General features: G+C 47.7%; 1 protein-coding gene and 1 long non-coding RNA gene across 2 annotated transcripts in view; both read left to right on the top strand.

Annotated features, from left to right (window-relative positions):
* The window catches only part of LOC130115354 (uncharacterized), a 69,100-nt gene extending 67,637 nt beyond the window's left edge, over positions 1–1,463 (top strand). The window contains exon 3 of the long non-coding RNA XR_008810487.1: positions 1,347–1,463. This is a non-coding gene — a long non-coding RNA (uncharacterized LOC130115354). The remainder of the gene's footprint in view (positions 1–1,346) is intronic.
* Positions 1,464–1,649: 186 nt separating this feature from the next.
* The window catches only part of slc20a2 (solute carrier family 20 member 2), a 51,613-nt gene continuing 36,702 nt past the window's right edge, over positions 1,650–16,560 (top strand). The window contains exons 1-7 of the mRNA XM_056290579.1: positions 1,650–1,938; positions 3,126–3,266; positions 6,594–6,679; positions 9,054–9,150; positions 9,475–9,594; positions 13,391–13,624; positions 14,467–15,109. Coding sequence (XP_056146554.1) covers positions 1,650–1,938; positions 3,126–3,266; positions 6,594–6,679; positions 9,054–9,150; positions 9,475–9,594; positions 13,391–13,624; positions 14,467–15,109 — 1,610 coding nt within the window. The remainder of the gene's footprint in view (positions 1,939–3,125; positions 3,267–6,593; positions 6,680–9,053; positions 9,151–9,474; positions 9,595–13,390; positions 13,625–14,466; positions 15,110–16,560) is intronic.

The following is a 16,560-nucleotide window of genomic DNA, read 5'->3' on the forward strand; positions in this document are numbered from 1 at the left end:
CAAAAATCACTGGCCAGAGAGCGAACGCCGGCCTCTGCATGGGCTAGCAATTAGCTTAGCCTGCCCCGCTGTCGAGAGCGCACCGCCTGCCCTCGGTGCTTCCTCTTCGGGCGCAGTTCCAGGCGAGGCCGTGGTCCTTGGGCCCACCGGACGCGGCAGACCAGGCTCCCTTAGCCGATCCAACGCCAGCTCTCCCAGCCATTAAACGAAAAAATAAAATCTAAGATCAAAATAAAAACCTCACAAACGACACAAACTTAGACGTAGACATGGACAAAGACACTGCATAGTCGGTACTGGGTGAAGCCGCTGCAAACGCGAGTTCCCGCCGCCATCTTCCCACACCGGCGGCCATCTTCCCACCGGAAGTTTATCCGGTGTGGGAAGATGTTTGGGATGTTTTGTGTGGGAAGACGTTTAAAATGCCATTACATTATCGAAATTTGAGTTATTCAGCCAAAAATATTGTCCTTTCTGATTTTTCAATATCACTCAACCCTGAATATTTGCTGTCTATCACACCTTCATAAATACATGTCTGGTCCCGTTTTCTTTCCAATGCACCAGCTGCGCTGTTTCTCCCATTTCCCAGCAGTCACCGCGGTGGCTGTGTAGTCAGGCTGCGGGGGGGGGGGGGGCGGTGGCACTATACGAGTGGGTGACGCCCTGTATGAATGTGTTTCTGGTGAAGTCCTCAGATGTACACACAACCTTCTGACTATTACAGGCACACAAACTAAGACTGACGGCGAAGCAGCGTTGTGTGTTTGTGGTCCTGATCTGTGGAATAGTCTCCCATCCATCATCCACCCATCCATCCATCCGTCCATCATCCACCCATTATCTGAACCGCTTATCCTGCTCCCCTCCCATTGGAACTGAAAATGGAAAGAAACTTCAGCAACAGCTTTTAAACTCTAACATGTTTTAATGGTGCTGTCACCTACACGGAGACCCACTTGTACTTTTATTTATTCGCTCAAGCTGCTGTTGATCAGTTATGGGTTCTGGCTGTTCATATTTAATCAGTTTTTAATTTATTTAGTTTAATTTAGTTTAAACTGGTTGCTCTTTAGTATTTTCTTCACTCTATTTTATTTAAGTTTTACATTTTTATTTGATCTATTGATGTAGTCATTTATCCTGTCTGCTTCGTCTGTTCTTCATCGTGACCTTCTTCTTCATCCGTGCTTATAAAAAGTGCACTGTGTTGCATTTATAATGTGAGATTTGCTACATTAATTGATTGATTGATTTATTGGTTGATTGATAAAGATCAAATATGTGGATGGGTTATGACACCAGTCTTTCTGTTTGTGTTTTGCTTTCCTGTGTTGCTGTTGCAGGTGGAGCAAGGAGCAGCCAGACACACAGACTGAGCCGACACTAAAACGATGGACAGCTCCCTGCACCTCCCATCTCTCTCCTCCTCTCTTTGGACTGAGCTCAAAGCAATTAGTTAGCGGCTGTGCTTCTCCCCTAAAATTCTGCACAACCAGGGGACGAAGAAAAGGAGCGCACTTACGGACAAGTCCTTCACAAAACACACAAAGCACCTCAGGTTAGACTACATTTCCTAGGCTTTTCTTTCCCGCTTGTTTTTATTACTTTGTCTCTTCCCCTTGTGGATCTTTGGAAAACATATCAAGATGGATCTGGAACCGTATCTGTGGATGGTCATCCTCGGCTTCATCATCGCCTTCATCCTGGCATTTTCAGTGGGAGCTAATGATGTGGCCAACTCGTTCGGCACGGCGGTGGGTTCTGGCGTGGTCACGCTGCGGCAGGCCTGCATCCTGGCGTCCATCTTTGAGACCCTGGGCTCAATGCTGCTGGGGGCCAAGGTGGGCGAGACCATACGAAAGGGCATCATAGACGTTAGCTTGTACAACGACACGGTGCCCGTGCTCATGGCAGGGGAGGTCAGCGCCATGGTCGGTAAGTTGGACTGGATAATACGAATCAGATATAACCAGTTTGAAGCTGAAATCCATGATTTCTCCAAGCTGCCCCTCCCTCTGGCAGCAAGAACAACAAACAAACAAACAAACATACAAACAAACAAGGTGCAGCAGCCATTGTGGCGTGTGTGCTGTCAGCTCAGCAGTTAATGGTTCCCCCCCTTGTAAAAATGCTGCATTGGATCCAGCATATTTGTATTAATCTGTCCCAGGAACACAACCGTCTCCTCAGCTTCAGGTTGAATACATAGATAGCTAAGGCTCTACTGAGTGTACATCTAAGGACGTACGGGTACTGGACACCATCGTCCGTCCGGGAGTGACCAAACCAAACTATCAAATCCACTTGACACATAATGTGATTTGACAACTCAGTCTGGTCAAAGAAAAGAGTCGGCAGTATTTCAGACTGTTCATTCTGTTCATTTTCTCAGCGTCCTGATGACGTCACCTCTGTGCTGACCCTTTGCTGCCATATTGTAGTCTTCCAGTCTCAGTGTGTCAGTTTTGGACTTCAGTTCATGGAAGTGTGACGTGGGGTCACCACAGGAAACATGACGTGTCGTAATTATTCTGTTTCAGGTTTTATTTGAGGTTGTGTTGACTGAAACACACTGCAGTTTAAAATAAAGCCTCCGTTTATAATAAATGACAATGGAGCCTCATCAGTCTTTCAAACAGTAAAACCTGAATAGCTCGCCCTGCAAGTCTTCAGACACATTCAGAGCAGCTTGTCGTGCTCTGAATGTGTCATGGACCATGTTGTTGCAGAAACAACATGTTCCATGTCTCTGGAACATGTTGTTTTTGAAACCTTAAACGCCTTAAATCCAGAGAAATACACATAAGCAAAACCAGCAGTTAAGGCCAGTCTAGAGGCTGCTCCAGTTTTGGATCGGGCCCTTAATCCAAACTGTGTCTATGAAAACTGGTTACCAAAGCTCACGGCTTATTTTTCTGGCGTCCTGTCAGTGAGCATGAAAAGCAAATAAGTGGGCCATCAGCTGACGTGGTGCTCCGCTCCTCAGGGCAGAGCTTCTATTTCTGCCATCTCACGGAAACGAGGAGGTGTTTACACACTGTCACCGTTGACTACCTTTTTCACAGAGAGCAAAAGAGATGAAATGAGATGACATGAGGTGAATGCCTCTGCTTTGTCCACAGGGTCAGCGGTCTGGCAGCTCGCCGCCTCCTTCCTCAAGCTGCCCATCTCTGGGACCCACTGCATCGTGGGCTCCACCATCGGCTTCTCCATGGTGGCCATCGGCACCAAGGGTGTGCAGTGGATGCAGCTTGTTAAGATTGGTAATTCAACACGTGTGTGTGTGTGTGTGTGTGTGTGTGTGTGTGTGTGTGTGTGTGTGTGTGTGTGTGTGATGGGCGGTATGGCTCAGGAGGTAGAGTGGGTTGTCTAGTAATCAGAAGGTCGCTGGTTTGATTCCCGGCTCCTCTAGAGAGTGTGTTGAAGTGTCCTTGAGCAAGACACTGAACCCTTAACTGCCCCTGATGAGTAGGTTGGTGTCTTGCATGGCAGCCTCCACCATCAGTGTGTGAATGTGTGTGTGAATGGCTGAATGTGAGGCGCACACTGTAAAGCACTGTGAGTGGTCAGTACTGTCAAGCACTGTGAGTGGTCAGTAGACTAGAAAGGCTCTGTATGAATCCAAAGGAATTGAATCAAGTGCAACTGGACTTGGTTATATATCCGTGAAGACGTTTCGCCTCTCATCCAAGAGGCTTCCTCAGTTCGTGCCTTTCTGACTAGACCAAGCTAGTCTGACTGGCTAGTGATGAAACTCAGATATTTATCCTCTTTGGAGTCGTTGTCAGAGCTATAGATGTCCATTGCTCTTTATGTTCCGATGTTTAGCAACGACAGTCGTTATCAGAGCTATTGATGTCAATGGCTCTTTTGTGTTCCGATGTTTAGCAATGATGGTCGTTGGAGGTGTTAGTTTCGACTTCATTAGTGCTCCATTCAGTGGTCCTGAGAGTGGTTGGAGCCGTTAGTGAGCGACTGTTGTTCTTGGAGGCTAGGCTTGTTGAGTCTCCTGAGTAGAGATGAAAGGACGGCATTGTCATCGGGAGATAGGTGGTGTCGCAGACCTCCTCGTCTGTTGAGGGATGGTTTTTCCAGTTTCGCATAGATGGCTTCCTTCACCCCTCTTTCAAACCATCTATCTTCTCTGTCCAAAATGTGTACGTTGCTGTCCTGGAAGGAGTGTGTCTTCTCCTTTAGGTGTAGATAGACTGCTGAGTCTTGTCCTGAGGAGTTTGGCCTTCTGTGTTGGGCCATCCGTTTGTGTAGTGGTTGTTTGGTTTCTCCTATGTATAGGTCAGTGCAATCCTCATTGCATTGTACAAAGACTGGTTCATCCCAAAGACCGTGTACCACACACCCAGAAAAGCAGTCTGGTGTATGCTGTACAATGCAATGAGGATTACACTGACCTATACATAGGAGAAACCAAACAACCACTACACAAACGGATGGCCCAACACAGAAGGCCAAACTCCTCAGGACAAGACTCAGCAGTCTATCTACACCTAAAGGAGAAGACACACTCCTTCCAGGACAGCAACGTACACATTTTGGACAGAGAAGATAGATGGTTTGAAAGAGGGGTGAAGGAAGCCATCTATGCGAAACTGGAAAAACCATCCCTCAACAGACGAGGAGGTCTGCGACACCACCTATCTCCCACTTACAATGCCGTCCTTTCATCTCTACCCAGGAGGCTCAACAAGCCTAGCCTCCAAGAACAACAGTCGCTCACTAACGACTCCAACGACTCATGACCACTGAATGGAGCACTAATGAAGTCGAAACTAACACCTCCAATGACGGACGTTGCTAAACATCAGAACACAAAGAGCCATGGACATCTATAGCTCTGATAACGACTCCAAAGAGGATAAATACTGAGTTTCATGACCAGCCAGTCAGACTAGCTTGGTGTAGTCAGAAAGGCACGAACTGAGGAAGCCTCTTGGATGAGAGGCGAAACGTCTTCACGGATATATACCAAGTCCAGTTGCACTTGATTCAACTCCTTTGGATAACCATGACAACCTGGATGAATGAGAACATTCACAGACACTCTGTATGAATACAGTCCATTTACTTTGTGAAAGCTGATCACATCTACAAGTTCAGTGTAATACTAACTCTTACCTTAACAAAATATTACAATCTTACCAGTATAACAACCGTAACAAAATATAGCAGAAAATGATTAATTTTCTAAATTATTAATTAATTTTAATTTAATCTTAATTAATTAATTAATTAATTTGACAGTCAATTTAATTATAATGATTAATTAGGTAGCACGGTGGCGCAATGGTTAGCACGGTCACCTCACAGCAAGAATGTCCTGGGTTCGAGCGCTGGGGTAGTCCAACCTTGGGGGTCGTCCCAGGTCGTCCTGTGTGTGGAGTTTGCATGTTCTCCCTACGTCTGCGTGGGTTTCCTCCCACAGTCCAAAGACATGTAGGTCAGGTGACTCGGCCATACTACATTGTTCCTATGTATGAACGTGTGTGTGTGTGTGTGTGTGTGTGGGTGGGCGTGGTTCCTGTGATGGCCTGGCGGCCGGTCCAGGATGTCTCCCCGCCTGCCGCCCAATGACTGCTGGGATAGGCTCCAGGATCTCCGCGACCCTGAGAGCAGGATAAGCAGTTTGGATGATGGATGGATGGATGAACAGTAGGATTCCCTGGTTCAAGTAGTTTGTAGTTAATTATGTCTCCAATTGACAAAGAAGTAAGTAAAGCGTATGCCCATACCAGCACTGCTGAATACAAAGTGCATCTTTTTCCCTCCATTTGGCCATCTGTCCACACTAAGCTGGCGTTTTCCACCACTGCCAACGTAACTTTTTGCAAACGCTGGTGTGTGATGGTCATGCGACCTCAGGTAAAGCTGTTGACTCACGTTGTGCACGTGTGCCTAGTGGAAGAGACTTCAGCATCTTTTTAATCGTTTGGGCATTTCGGTGTGGAAGACACACTTCAGGAGATCGGTCATGTGGACGGAGAACCTTCTACCAGCGTTAACATGAAACGAGCGTTTTGCACCCGTGTGGACGAGGTCTCAACTACACCATCACTTCGTACATTTGGATGTAGCTGACCAATCAGCAGAATGCTTCAAAATGCTGCAAAATGCTGCAAAACCGAGTTAAGTGTGGGCATACTAGCACTACCTTAGCCCCCAGCAGTGTGGGAGTGAATGATGCACGTTACCTGTGCCAGCGTTGTGCGATGAGCAGACGTGGAGTGAGTCTGTCAGTGTGTTTACATGCAAGCTAACACTTTATAATTTGACTGTTGCAGCTGTCATGTAAACACCTTAATCAGATGATCTGAATCACAGCACAAGCGCCAGTCTGTTGTCTGTCCTCTGCTTTGCTCTGGCTTGTGTACACATGCATGTCGACACCGTGACTAAACCATGTCCTTAACCACAGAGCTTACTGCTTACCTGGTCCGGCACTGGGGATGCCTCAGGTGTGTGTGTGTGTGTGTGTCGGGGGGGGGGTGAACGAATAGAGGGGACAGAGGGAGAGAGAGAGAGGTCTGTTAGCTCGCCTGACTCTGTCCTAATTAGCTCTTTGTCTTTTCCTCCAGTGTCATCTTGGTTCATCTCTCCTCTGCTGTCTGGACTCATGTCTGGACTCCTCTTCCTCCTAATCAGACACCTCATTCTCAACAAGGTGAGCTCACACCAACACACAGGGGTGGCCGGTTTGATCACATGTAAAAAAAAACATGAAGGGCATCCAGGTGGCGTAGCAGTAGGTTCTGTTGCCTTCCAACACAAGTATCACCGGTTTGAATCCCCGTGTTACCTCCGGCTTGGTCCGGCGTCCCTACAGACACAATTGGCCGTGGCTGAGGGTGAGAAGCCGGATGTGGCTATGTTTCCAGGTCACTGCACTAGCGCCTCCTCTGGTCAGTCGGGGCACCTGTTCAGGGGGGAGGGGGAACTTGGGGGAATAGCGTGATCCTCCCAAATGCTACGTCCCCCTGATGAAATTGCTCACTGTCAGGTGAAAAGAAACGGCTGGTGACTCCACATGTATGGGAGGAGGCATGTGGTAGTCTGCAGCCCTCCCGGATCAGCAGAGGGGGTGGAGCAGAGACCAGGACGGCTCGGAAGAGTGGGGTGATTGGTCAAGTACAATTGGGGAGAAAAAGAGGAGAAAAAGCCACAAAAAAGCAGCTAAAAACGAATACGACTACATGTGGAAGAACGGCTTTTGATTTGAGAGTCAGCACCTTCTCACACACACACACACACACACACACACACACACACACACACACACACACACACCTCCCTCCCCTGCAACTTTCCTCATTCGCTTACAACCTGAAAAGGTTATTCCATCCAAAATTGCCGTGGCTTCCTGATCACTTCCTCCCATTTCTCCCACCCCATGAACAGCGTCTGCTTATTTCGGGGGGGACACTTCATTAACCTCACGCCACCTCCACCTCCCGCCTGGCTGCACTGGAAGTGAGGTTTTACGGCTCATCACGCCGTGAGATATGTACAGTGGTCCTGTAGTCCCGGCCCCTCCCGTTATCTTGTCTACCAAGCGAAGCAGGGACCCTTGAGACACTTGCAGTTGTGTTCCCCGGCAGCAGTGTGTAGCGAGGTGCTGGTATTCAGCAGCGTCAGAAACTTGACTTTTCCACAGAAACACACAGACTCACCCAAAGAATGTGGGTACAGATAAGAAGCCCCTTGATTTGGCAACACCAGCAGGTCTGCGGTTATGTACCCGGCGGCCGCTGACAGGCCGGGAGGGAACCGTGTTGTAGAGCATCCTGAGGTCATGGGCGGGGATTATGTTAGAATGAGTCACAGGACGGTTTCTCATTCAGGCAGAGACGGGGTGCTGCCGAGACGGTCGAGGTCAGGGTGGAGTCACACCAGCCTGCAGGCGACTCGTCTGAGAGGCACTTGGCATTTCTGTGATGCAATACAAGCTAATATGTTGAGCTGTACCACAGTGTGCATTTTATTCATGCATTCACTAGACTTGTTTTGTGCTCCTTAACTCACAGGGCAGAGTTAAGCAGAGTTAAGCAAGCCCCCAGCTGGTGAAACATACTCCACCTGTCATGGCTGCTCTTTACCCTTACCTTTACTGCACCTCTAGTTTGCTTCATAGTCATTATAACGTGTTGTTAAATAGAATATACATCAGGGGGCGTCTGGTTGGCGTGGCGGTCTATTCCATTACCTAGCAACATGGGGATCTCCGGTTCGAATCCCCGTGTTACCTCTGGTTTGGTCAAACGTCCCTACAGACACAATTGGCCGTGGCTGAGGGTGAGAAGCCGGATGTGGCTATGTTTCCAGGTCACTGCACTAGCGCCTCCTCTGGTCAGTCGGGGCACCTGTTCAGGGGGGAGGGGGAACTTGGGGGAATAGCGTGATCCTCCCAAATGCGACATCCCCCTGGTGAAATTGCTCACTGTCAGGTGAAAAGAAGCGGCTGGTGATTCCACATGTATGGGAGGAGGCATGTGGTAGTCTGCAGCCCTCCCCGGATCAGCAGAGGGGGTGGAGCAGAGACCAGGACGGCTCGGAAGAGTGGTGTAATTGGCCAAGTACAATTGAGGAGAAACGGGGTGAAAAAATCCAAAAAATAATAATAAAAAATGTTAGTATACATGAAACATTGCATGAGTTCAAAAATCACCTTGTGACAAATAAACCTGGTGTGAATAATTTGTGTCGCCAGTTAAAAAGCAGTTAGCTGTGAAACTTGAATGTCAGGCTCGTGCTGACTGCTCTCTTCACTGGTTATGTCACTCAGCAGTCACTAGTTGTTACAGTGCAGTGCCATCGATCTTTTATGTGTATTACCTGATAATCCCTGCGGAATGAGTGACCTTCTGCAGAGAATCCTAAACTGCACAGTTTCAGCCTGTCGAGTCTCGAGTCTTTTCCCAGGTTTGCAATGAGCTGGGCTCCGGACACGGGTGGTGCTGTGAGTAAAGCAGCCGCCGTGTGAAGCAGAGCCTGCAGTAACATCCAATCAAGTTTGAATGGTTGTTTTGCTTGATCCATAGGACGACTCAGTCCCCAATGGCCTGCGGGCGCTGCCCATCTTCTACGCCACCACCATTGGGATCAACACCTTCTCTATCATGTACACTGGAGCGCCACGTAAGGAATGGGGAGGGGGCAATCACTTTGACCTACTGTTTTTTAGTGTATCCCAAAGTATTATTGTTGTTATCACTATCATCATCATTATTATTATTTTAATTGTTATTGATGGAGGAGGTGATCGTGTCATTGCTGATGATGTCATATGCTTCAGCATCGTTAGTACAGTGTCAGTAAACGTGACCCATCCAATGTCACATGGGTTACTGTGGAATTTTAATCCTAATGTAGATATGTGTGTGTGTGTGTGTGTGTGTGTGTGTGTGTGTGTGTGTGTGTGTGTGTGTGTGTGTGTGTGTGTGCGCGTTATGCTGGTTTCAGTGCTGGGCCTAGAGATGCTACCGATGTGGTCCATCGTACTCATTGCAATGGGTGGATCGCTGGTCTGTGCTGCTGTGGTCTGGATATTTGTCTGTCCCTGGATGAGGAGAAAAATAGCCAGTAGGTATCTGTGTGTGTGTCTCTTTAACTGACCTGGCTCAGCACATTTTGTGCTTTTACACCAAACGACGATGACGTCTTGCTCGCTGCCAGGGCCTCCTCCCATGTCCTCTGAATACCGGGTATTCTCGACTCTGCACCCAGAAAGGAAAGTGTTGCGGCTGTGTGCTACGGCTGGGGGATGTTGACAGACTCAAATATCACAATATCTTATGACTGAGTACCTCTATCGACTGACTAATGGTGCTTTCGTACAGTATTTACAACACAAGTGTTGAGAAACGATCATTAGTGATGTGGCTTTGATGAGCTAGCGGGGAGGCATCATTATTCACTTCACTCAGCTAAAACGGCTGAATTAGTTCAGAAAATTGTATGACTTTACTGTAATGCTCCTGTCCCACCCATGACCCAGGTTAAAGGTCAGAGGTCAGTGTAGTGACATCACAATGAGAAAATAGGAGGATCTTAACAGTGATCACAGTCAAGATAGACCACAGATATGACAGGTTAGACAAAAATTATGGGAAAAGAGTTGAGAATCTGGCGTCCGGGTGGCGTAGTGGTCTATTCCGTTGCTTACCAACACGGGGGTGGTTCGAATCCCCGTGTTACCTCCGGCTTGATTGGGCGTCCCTACAGACACAATTGGCCATGGCTGCAGGTGGGAAGCCGGATGTGGGTGTGTGTCCTGGTTGCTGCACTAGCGCCTCCTCTGGTTGGTCAGGGTGCCTGTTCAGAGGGGAGGGGGAACTGGGGGGTATAGTGTGATCCTCCCACACGCTACATCCCCCTGGTGAAACTCCTCACTCTCAGGAGAAAAGAAGCGGCTGGTGACTCCACATGTATCGGGGCGACTTGGTAGTCTGCAGCCCTCCCCGGATCAGTAGAGGGGGTAGACCGGGACGGCTTGGAAAATAGGGTAATTGGCTGGATACAGTTGGGGAGAAAAAGGGGGAAGCATATATGCTAAGCAAGTTCCCAGCACGTGGGATAAATTAGACCCTCAGTCTGTTGAGACGGCTAATCCACACGGCTAAGCTATTCACCCTCTAAGCCTTCTTATTTTACAGGAAATAGTTGGTCAAACGTGTGAAATGCCGCTCACTCTTCAACGCTGAGCTAGCTGACGATTGTTCAGTCTGCTGATGACCGTAAGAAACAGGCCTGTTAAACAGGAAATGTACGTAAGGCTGTGACTACAACAGAAAGAAGAGGAAGAAAGTGCTGTTTTAGAAGGGCTATTTGGCTAGACCCTTGGGTATTCTTGCAGTTGTGTGTCCTTACAGACAGCTGGCTGCACAAGATAATAAGATGAAAAGCTCTCGGTGCTCGGGTTCAAGAGTCTTGTAGAAAAAAGCAAGTCGGTAGACTTTTTAAAGCCATTCCACCCTTGTGTTGTTGTGTTCAGACTATCAAATATGTTCCTCAGGCTTCACCTCAACAGTTTATACCGAGGCGAGCGGGGCCACGTCGACCGGTTTCCTCACACGGCTCAACCCCTGCAAATCAGCCAGGATTAAAGGTGACATTATAGACGTCATAATCCGGACGCTGTACCCGTCAAAGTGAGCCAGCCGATGATGGAGGGGGAGTGTGTGTTTGTGTTGCCAAGCAGCTGAGTGTGTCAGCGTCGGGATTAGTTTGAACTGAGTCAGCTGATGCCTGAGCGGAGCTGCTGCATCGGCTTCCTTCCCTTCCAGGCCTTTCATTATTGTAATTTCGTCTCAGTTGCTGATTGCATGCAAACTCTAGCAAACAAAACAGGCATACTTTAGCAAAATGCTTCGCCGCCTCAACAGCACAATACTGCAGGTGTGGGTCTCACAAACCCCGTATTAACACATCCCACAGCCATTTTCCATCAGATGTTTTTGAGGTTTTACTTCATCCCTCGTCGCTTCTAAAGTTTCTCCTGGGCTCTTATTTCTTTACCTGGCATCCTTCTTGGCACCAGTGGGGGAAAGTAATGAAGTACAAGTACTTTGTCACTGCACTTAGAGGTCCTGAAGGGTGGCCCCGCAGCCAAATACAAAACACAGGACTGGAAGTGTTGTCACTCCTGTATTGATTGACAGGCCTCGTAATTCAAGGACTAAAGCTAAAGAGCAGCTGGACCAGAGTTTCTGGAGGTTTCTGGTGATGGCTTGTTTACTCTGGTCACTGCAGAAGACTGGACCAGAGTTTCTGGAGGTTTCTGGTGATGGCTTGTTTACTCTGGTCACTGCAGAAGACCGCAGGTAAACTGGCTCGTAGACTTCAGTTGCCTTCAGTTGAGAAAAACACAAAATACACATTTTCCTCAACTCATGCTTCAGTTAGGTATGTAAACTCAGTGTACCTCAGTTAGAGCTAGGGTCTTAAACTGCATTACATTTTGGAGACTAGACTTTTACTACATGTCAAGGTGAACATCTATCCCTTTTACGCCTGTACATTTCTAACACAGCTGTGTTGTTTTAGTCAAATGAAAAAACAACACACTGGATTTATGTGATTGTATATCAAAAAGCGTGAAGAACCAGTCCACTGACCCAATCATAGTACTTTAAAAGTAAGCTCAAATCCTCAGTGTAAGTATTTTTCAAGGTTGGTAGTACTGCAGGTCAGTGTTGAAGTCTGTTTAGAGGGAAACATCTCGTTCTGATTCGCAGTATCACAAGTGGACATTTGGTTGTGTGATTAAATCTGCATTACACAGTTTTATTAAACATCTTGAAGGACTGCTGATTTAGGATTGCTCATCATGTCCTTGTAGGGTCACTTTGATACCACCAGCGATACCAGCAGCGATACCAGCAGCGATACCAGCAGTACTGTTGTTTTATAAAGTGTAGTCAGGGTGTGTGTTTTCACTTCTCTGGAAATAAGAGGTACTGTAATGGCTTTATTTTATCAGAGTACTGAATATCACAAGAGTAACTACTTATCAGGCATCCAGGTGGCGTGGCGGTCTATTCCGTTGCCTACAAACACGAGGATCGCTAGTTTGAATCCCCGTGTTACCTCTGGCTTGGTCGGGCATCCCCACAGACACAATGGCCGTGTCTGCGGGTGGGAAGCCGGATGTGGATATGTGTCCTGGTCTCTGCAGTAGCGCCACCTCTGGTCGGTCGGGGCGCCTGTTCGGGGGGGGGGGGGGGGGGCTGGAGGGAATAGCGTGATCCTCCCACGTCCTACGTCCACCTGGTGCAGCTGGTGACTCCACATGTATGGGAGGAGACATGTGGTAGTCTGCAGCCCTCCCCGGATCAGCAGAGTGGGTGGAGCAGAGACCGGGACGGCTCGGAAGAGTGGGGTAATTGGCCAAGTACAATTGGGGAGAAAAGGGGGGGAAATTCCACCCAAAAAAAGAGTAAGTAGTTGTTTACTTTTACTCAAGTATGAATGCCAGTTTGGTACTCCAGCTTTTACTAGAGTAATTTTGTGTCAGGTGTATTTGTTGCATCTCCCAGCTGCTCACTATCAGCTGTCTATCAGCTGTCTACCCAGCTGCTCACTATCAGCTGTCTATCAGCTGTCTACCCAGCTGCTCACTATCAGCTGTCTATCAGCTGTCTACCCAGCTGCTCACTTATCTAGAAGTTGATGTCTGAATAGTTTAAATAATATAATGTAATATTTAATTCCTTGCAGCATTCTCTGGAAAAGAACCTGTAGTGTGCTTGAAATAGTTGTGTGAAGGCGATGTTAACATTGGGTGGTGTTCAGTCAAATTCTTCCTCGTCTGGTTTTGGATGTTCGGCTTCTTTGCGCCGTGGTTCTCCTAACGTTCCTTGGCATCTGTTTCCTACAGGCCGCCTGAAGAAGGAGCAGGCGCTGTCCAGGATTTCAGACGAGAGCCTGGACAAGATCCCCGAGGAGGAGGAGGAAAGCCCCGTTTTCAAGGAGCTGCCAGGGGCGAAGGGCACCGACGAAGCCGTCCTGCCGCTCACCGGTGGCAGCAGTGAGCGAGGCGCCCGTGAATCCAGCGGTGAGCTCAACAGCCTGGCGAACGGAGGCACTGTCCTGCCCAACGGAAGGGTGTATGGTAAGAATTGGCTAGACATCAAGCATTTCTAAAAGAAGTAGTGTGTGAGACAGTCCGCACCGGAGAATGGAAATGTACACCTGGGGCTGTCATGAGTAACTGAACAACTCCGTTAACCTGATCACAGAAAGTACAACTTCGTGCCCTGAAGCTTCATTTCATGTCTTTGTGTGTGTGGAAATATGGCTGGAGGTGTAGCGCGACTACCCAGGGTGGCGAAGCACTCATGTGATCATTGCTGTTGCACGTAGATGATACATCGATGGATTTGTATTGAAAAAATGGAGGAAAGCGAAGATGAACAAAAACAAGAGGCGGAAGCCAAAAACTGACAGAAAATGTCCAAAGTTTGGGACCATTTTCAACTAAAACACAAAGAAAATCCAGTGGTCTGCAAGTGTGGCAACGCTGACTTTGCTTCCCCACCACAGCACAGCGTCCATTATGCTGAACCGCCACAGAAACCGTCCTGGCGACACGAGTATAATTTCATTTGATTGGCACCTTTCTGTTCACTCAAGTTGACCTGACACTAAAAAATGCAGTGAAACGGTGACAACAGGAAAACATGGACCAGAAAGGAAGAAGCACAACACAAAGACGCAGATTTTACATTGCAATGCTCTTACATTTAACACTATAACACTTAATTATACAAAACTGTACTTTGTGAGAGTTGGTCCAACAGGGAGAGTTGAAATCAGCTCGGATAGTAAATATTGATGGTAAAGAAGATGGCGAGTGTCTGTCTGGAAGGAAGGAAGGAGTCAGTTTTTCCGTCACAAACACCTGACAAATGTTCTGACCTCATTTCCTTTCCTTCTTCCCCCTTTTCACTCTAGGCCGGACCCACTCCATGACCAACGGCTGTCTCAAATCCCCCATCTCCAATGGCAGCTTCAGCTTCGACGGCCACATGCGCAGTGACGGTCAGGTGTACCACACGGTGCACAAGGACTCGGGCCTCTACAAGGACCTGCTCCACAAAATCCACCTGGGCCGGTTGGACGATGGCGAGCGCTTGGGCTCCAACTCTGCTGGGGCGCCAGACAATAACTACCGGCTGCTACGCCGCAACAACAGCTACACCTGCTACACGGCCGCCATCTGCGGCATGCCCGTCCAGCCGCCGGTGCGCTCTGAGTCACGCGAGGACAGTGAGAAGCTGGTGGGTGAGGGCGGCTGCGGGAGGAGCAACAGCGTGTCATACTCCAAGAAGCGGGTGCGGTATGACAGCTACTCGTCATACTGTAATGCTGTGGCAGAGGCGGAGATCGAGGCAGAGGAGGGCGGCATTGAGATGAAGCTGGCCACGGACCTGGAGGCAGGCGAGGACGGAGGGGCGCCCGCACCCATACCGCTGGATGACCTCGTCGAGGAGGACCGCGAGGAGAAGGACAAGCCTGAGGTGTTCCTGCTCTTCCATTTCCTGCAGATCCTCACCGCTTGCTTTGGCTCCTTTGCCCACGGAGGCAACGACGTCAGGTGCTACCCCCTGCTGCTCACAGGGCAAATGACATCCCACATGGCGAAAGACCAAGGAAGCTTGTCGAGCAGTATTCCACATAAATTACTTGAGAGTGTTAGATAATCACTGAACATTTAGTTCTTGCAGCCTTTTTTTTTTCTAGTCATTAAAGCTTTTGTCACTGGTAAAGTACACTACCGTTCAAAAGTTTGGGATCACCCAAACAATTTCGTGTTTTCCATGAAAAGTCACACTTATTCACCACCATATGTTGTGAAATGAATAGAAAATAGAGTCAAGACATTGACAAGGTTAGAAATAATGATTTGTATTTGAAATAAGATTTTTTTACATCAAACTTTGCTTTCGTCAAAGAATCCTCCATTTGCAGCAATTACAGCATTGCAGACCTTTGGCATTCTAGCTGTTAATTTGTTGAGGTAATCTGGAGAAATTGCACCCCACGCTTCCAGAAGCAGCTCCCACAAGTTGGATTGGTTGGATGGGCACTTCTTTGAGCAGATTGAGTTTCTGGAGCATCACATTTGTGGGGTCAATTAAACGCTCAAAATGGCCAGAAAAAGAGAACTTTCATCTGAAACTCGACAGTCTATTCTTGTTCTTAGAAATGAAGGCTATTCCATGCGAGAAATTGCTAAGAAATTGAAGATTTCCTACACCGGTGTGTACTACTCCCTTCAGAGGACAGCACAAACAGGCTCTAACAGGTACTATTTAATGAAGATGCCAGTTGGGGACCTGTGAGGCGTCTGTTTCTCAAACTAGAGACTCTAATGTACTTATCTTCTTGCTCAGTTGTGCAACGCGGCCTCCCACTTCTTTTTCTACTCTGGTTAGAGCCTGTTTGTGCTGTCCTCTGAAGGGAGTAGTACACACCGGTGGAGGAAATCTTCAATTTCTTAGCAATTTCTCGCATGGAATAGCCTTCATTTCTAAGAACAAGAATAGACTGTCGAGTTTCAGATGAAAGTTCTCTTTTTCTGGCCATTTTGAGCGTTTAATTGACCCCACAAATGTGATGCTCCAGAAACTCAATCTGCTCAAAGAAGTGCCCATCCAACCAATCCAACTTGTGGGAGCTGCTTCTGGAAGCGTGGGGTGCAATTTCTCCAGATTACCTCAACAAATTAACAGCTAGAATGCCAAAGGTCTGCAATGCTGTAATTGCTGCAAATGGAGGATTCTTTGACGAAAGCAAAGTTTGATGTAAAAAAAATCTTATTTCAAATACAAATCATTATTTCTAACCTTGTCAATGTCTTGACTCTATTTTCTATTCATTTCACAACATATGGTGGTGAATAAGTGTGACTTTTCATGGAAAACACAAAATTGTTTGGGTGATCCCAAACTTTTGAACGGTAGTGTACATAAAAATGCATCTTCACCTGTAAGTTAATATTAGCTGATAAGTGAATTTTCCAGAATTATAAGTCGTTAGTTAGAT

This window comes from Lampris incognitus, chromosome 1 (assembly GCF_029633865.1).
Source record: "Lampris incognitus isolate fLamInc1 chromosome 1, fLamInc1.hap2, whole genome shotgun sequence".
NCBI classification, from domain to species: domain Eukaryota; kingdom Metazoa; phylum Chordata; class Actinopteri; order Lampriformes; family Lampridae; genus Lampris; species Lampris incognitus.